This window comes from Protomyctophum bolini, assembly GCF_963924005.1.
Source record: "Protomyctophum bolini genome assembly, chromosome: 9".
Lineage (NCBI taxonomy): Eukaryota > Metazoa > Chordata > Actinopteri > Myctophiformes > Myctophidae > Protomyctophum > Protomyctophum bolini.
The window spans coordinates 29,004,272-29,010,979 of NC_137870.1; the positions used below are offsets into that span (position 1 = coordinate 29,004,272).

General features: G+C 40.3%; 1 protein-coding gene across 1 annotated transcript in view; it reads right to left on the reverse strand.

Moving 5' to 3' along the window:
* Nucleotides 1-362: 362 nt before the first annotated feature.
* The window catches only part of LOC308321135 (transcriptional coactivator YAP1-like), a 42,434-nt gene continuing 36,088 nt past the window's right edge, over nt 363-6,708 (reverse strand). The window contains 2 exon segments of the mRNA XM_080771953.1: nt 363-4,619; nt 4,622-4,692. Coding sequence (XP_080628079.1) covers nt 4,383-4,619; nt 4,622-4,692 — 308 coding nt within the window. The 3' untranslated portion in view covers nt 363-4,382.

A 6,708-nucleotide genomic window follows, 5' to 3' on the forward strand; every position in this document is an offset into this window, starting at 1 on the left:
ACCTACCAACCCCATTCTAGCCTACTTAGGTTCATCTTAGGGTGTACATAATCATGATTTAACATGTTTATTTGCTCACACACATGACGTAAAATTCTCCATTCATTGTCAATGGGAATTTGACAATGAATGTGTAGGATGGAAATTTACACTAATAGCTGAATATAGGAGGGCTTGCACCCCTCAAAAATAATTCTAATGCACATTTTGTATTTAGATTTTTTGCTATGTAAAATATCAGATATCGGCAAGATATCCGGAAATATATAAATTAATATATTGGATCGGAATGGAAAAAAACCTGTATCGTTGCATCCCTACTGTGTGTGTGTGTGTATAAATGATATACTCTACCAACAACGTAGGAGCCATATTACAACAAAGTATACTTTATTTCAGGCCAATTTCATATGAAGAGATATAATGTAACAGAATTTATGGTTCTAAAACACATGCACATATATATCTATAAAAAAACAGATCATTACTGAATATAAATCATTTCATGTGCATTTAGAAAAAGATCTAAATACAGTCCTTTAACTTGTGTAATTAGTTCTACCTCTACAATGACAGTCAACCGCTTACTATTTTCGGACAATTACACACTAAGCATCAAAATATGTGACAAAAAAGGCATCATTTACACACACAAAAAAAAAGAAATAATCTGTAGCCGTGCAATAAAAGCACTGTAGTGTACTGTACCAGTCTTTACAAAGAAAAAAAAATCACCTTTTACTGTAGTTGCATTGTTTTTACCAACACTGTTTTTTCCATCTTATATCCCCCACCTACACACGATTCTACGAGCAAGACAATCCTAAACTAACTGGGAGCTCCTGAAACAGAGACCGTTTCTTGCAACAAAAAATGTCTCAGTTCGTTTTCTTGTTCTGTAGTTAATACTGGCAAATTTCATGAATATGCTGGGAATAGAGCCGATTTAGCAAACTGTAAGGCAATGTTCAAGGACACGCATGGTAAAAGGCAGATTTGCCCAAGATTACAGCAGTAATGCAAAATGTGTAGTCATGTAAACATAATATTCTGATCAATATGGGAGGAAACGTCTATGCTGTTCTCTCCACTATTGTTGCTGATGCTGAAGCAGTGCATTACTCCAAGAGAATGTAAACATGCGAGCGCTGTGGAAGAATTCACTTTCCCTTCTACTAGAATCTCATACTCAACTTGGGGTTAAGCTAAATGTCTCTGTAGTACGGTTACACATTGGCATTCCGAAGCCCGTTATTCTGACACACTGCCATTCCGACTCGCTTAATACTGTCCCTAACCCAAACCCTAACTGCTTGCGGAAGCCACATAGTTGGAGTGAAGGTGTGTTGGAATGACACCCTGTTCCCCTGTAGTACAACGGTGTCTCTCGCAAAGAGGAACAGTTCCACAAGCCGACACCACGTTGCGGATCGGTTATTTTTGGTAGCGGACCCCCTCATGCGATCAAATGTAAATTGAGCTTATAGGCCACTCAAACAATCATCAATCATAATCTTTTTCTAGATACAGATACTCATTCAGACATTAGCTAACACACAGATTGAAGACGAACATACATTTTCTCATTAGCTTATAAATGTTTTCGTTTATACAGGGTTGATTACAAATCATACCATTTCTGGATCCATAAAAATGAGGGGGGGGGGGGGGGGGGGGGGGGGGGGGTTACGGTGTTAAGATTCACTACAAAAATATCTTTGGAATACAAAGTCACAACAGTGCCCAGCTAAAATCACAAGCGAGGAACTGCACAATCAGAGTCACCGATGTCAGTCTAACCGTGGCAAATGTCTAGTTTTTACTCGTCATACGCGGCACCGATACAGTTGCGTAAAGACCCGCCCGCCTGTGATTGGTGATAAAGTCCAGTTATAGACCACGATGGAGGGGCGCCGTCTCAAGCGAACTTGAGCCACGAAATACCACGAGCTAAAGCATGCGAGTTGCCTTGTCGAACATTGTGAAGTTCGCTTGAACAGACACAACCAACTCGATATGAACCCGAGTCCCGCAAGTAGGGAAAATTCGTGAGGGGGTCGTCACCACTTACTGGTACTGTGACACCGGTGACCAGCACCATTTCCATGCTTGCGAGTGTGACACATGAGGCTAAGCAGTTCCGCGTGCGTCACAGAAGGCCAATCAGAGGTAGGTCTTTACAAAACCGTTTTGGCATCTTGAATCACGCAGTTTTTAAAATCGCTCTTTACCAGACGACCTGCTCTCACACACACACACACATCTAAAACCACAGTCTATCAGAAGCCCTCGTTATCAACCTAAAGGTGCTTTCACGCCAGCTGCGATGCAATGTTTGAGGGACGCACATCAATGTTAAGTCGACGTAAAGAAATCAAGACACATTTCACTTTTCCACCGAGAGTGGCATGAATGGCCCAAGCTGAACAATATTAAACTCAGTGATTTTCGCCAAAGCAAACAAGAGTGACAGTCAGTGTGTGAGTGGGGGAAATGTTGCTTCAAGCTAAAATGTTGCGTTCCGGTGTGACTGCAACAGAGCAACACATTTCCCTTTGATTCAAGTGCCGGGATTATTTGTATTGCTTCCGGTGTGAATGCACCCAAACACTATACAATGTGGGTTTCAAAAACATATAGGCAACCTCTATTAAGTTCAGCCATTCTATATTTTTAAAACATTGTAACTGTAGAATTGTAATCACATTTTATTTTATTGATCAAATAGCTACAGTTCATCTTAATAATCTTTAGATGTCCTGTCTTGTTAATGTTGAAGAATATCTTAAAATTAGGAAAAATAAAATGCTCTACGTGACCAACAGCTGTACAATAATAATGAGGATTATGATGCCATGCAGAGATGCAGCATCAGCTACCTGATCCAAATGACTCAATTGTTTTGTATGAAAGAAGATTCCATGTCAGTGAGTGACATCAGCTGTAGTAGTAATGCGGTGAAAGTTGACCCTGGTAGAAAAATCAATCTATTAACCACTTAAACCCTCTAGTCTTAGTTAAACAGGCTTGAGTTCCGACCGATCTACACCAAGTCTCTTTGCCAAAAATAGCCGATCTACAAGCATGCATTTTTTGGCTGATGTTCCCCTCGTAATATAGATGCTGGGGTTCAAGTGGTTAAGGAATTTAAAACAAAAAATAAGCATATAAAAGGCTGTTTGATCTCAGCTATAATACATTATGTAATATTCTAAAATTAAAAAAATACTAAAAGGTTAAAACCAAGAATGAATCATGAATTAGGCTCGAGTAAGACTGAGATACAAAGAAGCTAGTGTTCAAATAATAATAATAAAAAAGTCCCTAAATCCCATAATACATTTATAAAATAGAGAAATATAGTTTTGATCACTGAACATTAGCGCACATAGCAGAATGTTGTTAATGTTCAGGAAAGGCAACCTCTTGGATATTGCTCGTTGCTGCAACACAGAAACGTGGTAATTTGTTGTTTTGCTCGCAAAAAAGAAAAGAAAATATAAAACAAAAATACAACTGAAGGCACTTGATGACAACGGTTTAACTTAGACTTGCTGGCACAGCCAAGCAGCAATGTAGTAGTAGTGTAGTCCCCCTCCTGCCAGGCGCTATTAGTCCAAACCCTTTCACCCCACCAAAGACATGTCCAAACTAGGCCTCATGTCACCTGTACTCCAAATCAGTACTGTTCCGTTCGCACCAGATACATCATTTTTGGTTCAGGCTCACAAGGATTCGAGAAAAAAACAGTTCCATTCATTAAAAAGGAGGCCAAATATGAATGGTAGTCGATCTGGAAGAAATAGTCCCAAAAACAAGTAGCATGGTCTCATGCTAGCTTGTAGTAAAATGAGGCACTAGACACTCACAGGCAGCTGTGGATGACGGCAGTCCTTTTTCTGACCAAGCATACATACACTCCAGCGCAGCACGGCAATGAGGGTGGAACCAGGGGAAAAGGCGCAAGTTTAATTGCCTGTTCATGGGCCAGCCTTGAAAACACAGACAAAAAAAATACAGGTGAGAAAAACAAAACAACAGAACGAAAAGAACAGAACAGAATATCACTGCCTCAAACAGAGGGACGTGCAGAGAGACTCGCTTTTTAGTGCACTGGTTCTCAAAGTGGGGTCCGGGGACCCCCTCAGGGTTCCTTTGAGGATGGTTCCAAACGGACCCTTTACAGGTCTGTAACTCTGAGAATGTACAAACCGGTCCATTTGGTTTATTTCGTGTACACTCGCCGAGTTATGGGGGGGGGGGGGGGGGGCCTTGATATATATATATAAAGTTTGAGAACCACTGCTTTAGTGTCTTGTCTCAACAGTTCAGAGAGCTGTTGTGGTGGTATAACCTTTGCGCCCCCCTTGCTGTGGAGCCTTCTATAACCATGTGAGGAAGCTCTCCTTGTCGATCTTGGTGGCCGCCAGCACGGACTCCATGTCGTTGAGGATGTCGGAGCTGAGGGCCTCCTGCAGGCTGGGCATCAGCTCCTCTCCCTCCACGGCCATGCTCTCACTCTCCAGGCTGCCCAGGTCCACGTCGGTGCCCGGGATGGCGTCCAGGTAGTCGGGGAAGCGGCTGGGCTGCGTCCCCATGGAGGCCGGAAGCGAGTCCCCTGCGTGACAAAAAGGGAGTCCACGTCAGTGCTGATTTTGACAGCAAATTTAGTTTCGTCTTTTGAAAACAATTCTGTTAAGGTAGGGTAAGTGATTTTCTTTGGTTAAAATAAAAGTTAAAAAGCCCTGTTCAGCAACAGCAGTGTCCATGTCTCTCCAGCAAATTATTTAACAGAGATCAGGTCGGGATACCAATTTCATCCAATCAGGATAGAGATTAAACAAGTGGAATTGTAAGTGATGATACAAACAAATGAGCAGACAAAATTGGAACTGGAACTGGAAAAATTAAGCTGATTAATGGATACTCTAATGTATTTTATCTTCATTAAAGAGCTGGAGAGACAGGGGAGACCCCCGTTATTGAACAAACACTGACACAATGATTACTATCAGAATATAGTGATTTAACAAAAGAACACAAAAAATAAATCACTTAAGCTACCTACCCTATACCTGAAATGTTTTACTTCTAGTCTAGTTTTAGTCGACTAAATATGAGATTTTAGTCGACTAAATCTAATTCATTTTGTCGAGTAAAATCTTATTTTTGGCAGGCCGTGATGCCATTGAAATAGCTGCATGCCGAAAATAGCTGATCTACAAGCACTGAGACGCTTGTAGATCAGCTATTTTCGGTCAATGACACCCATGCGCAGTCACGCACCCGTGACGACTTTGGTAGACTCGATGCGAATGGGCAGTGGGATTCTTACATATTTAATTTGCTGCGGTTTGCCTTCACACTGCGCTGTATAAACGCAGCAATTGGAAACTCAGCAGGGGACCTTATCAATTTGTTTAATTCATAAACTACACAGTGAAATATATATGTGTTAAAAATATATATACTTTGCCTTGTTATTCACAGTATGATAAGAATCTGGAAACAAATCAAAACATATTTTAGGAACAACTCACTATCTTTTCTGCTCCCTATAGCTGATAACCCCTCATTTATACCATCCCAACTGGATGATACGTTTGCACAATGGAAGCGTTTGGGTATACGCACAATTGGAGACTTATACATGGGTAGAACTTTTGCCTCATTTGCTCAACTGCAGGAAAAGTATAGACTCCCTAGGAGTGACTTTTTTTAGGTTTCTACAGGTTAGGAACTATATCCGTAACTTTTCTCCCACTTTTGAGAGAGATACACCTTCATCCCTAGATAGGTTCCTTCTTAATAATACAGTACCAGACGTAAGAGTGTCACATCTTTATGAATCATTTCAAGTGGCAAATCTACCTACTACATCAGCTATTAAGCTGGCATGGGAAAATGAACTGGGGACTTCAATCTCAGACGAGCTCTGGGAAGACAGCCTTGAAGAAATTAATGCGTGCTCTATCAATTCCAGACATTGCCTTATCCAGTTTCGAGTCATACATAGACTCCATTATTAAAAATTAAAATTACATAACATATACCCAGATATTTCTTCGCATTGTGACAAATGTAATACAATAGATGCAAATCTTCTTCATAGCTTCGCCCTTTGCCCTCGGATACAAAGATATTGGATTAAGATATTTGAGACGCTCTCTGATATTTTGAGTATTCATATTGACCCCGATCCTGTACTAATAATTCTCGGTTTGTCAGACTCCATGCCTATGTTGACGAAAGCACAGAAACAACTCTTCTCATATGGTCTGATTACAGCGAAAAAACTAATTCTGACACACTGGAAGAAGGAAGAGGCTCCTGCATTTAAGCACTGGTTAAATGAAATGACTAGTACACTTCATCTTGAGAGAATAAGGTATTTCCTGAGAAACAGGGAGAAACAGTTTGATAAGATTTGGCTGCCCCCTTGTCCATTACCTGAGTAGAAACGATTAATAGACAGGATACCATTGATATGGTTGACTGTACGCCATTTTCTTTTCAGATGTTTTCCACGAGATTTCTATCATCTTATTATATAGTATGCAATGTCACTGAGCAGTATGGGTGGGAGGGTTAAGGGATTTCTTTATCTTTTTTGTCTTTATCTTTTCTTTCATTTTGTTTCATAAAAAAAGTATTTCATATTATAATGTTTGTAATAATTTATCTGTTCAATAAAAACATATTTGACAA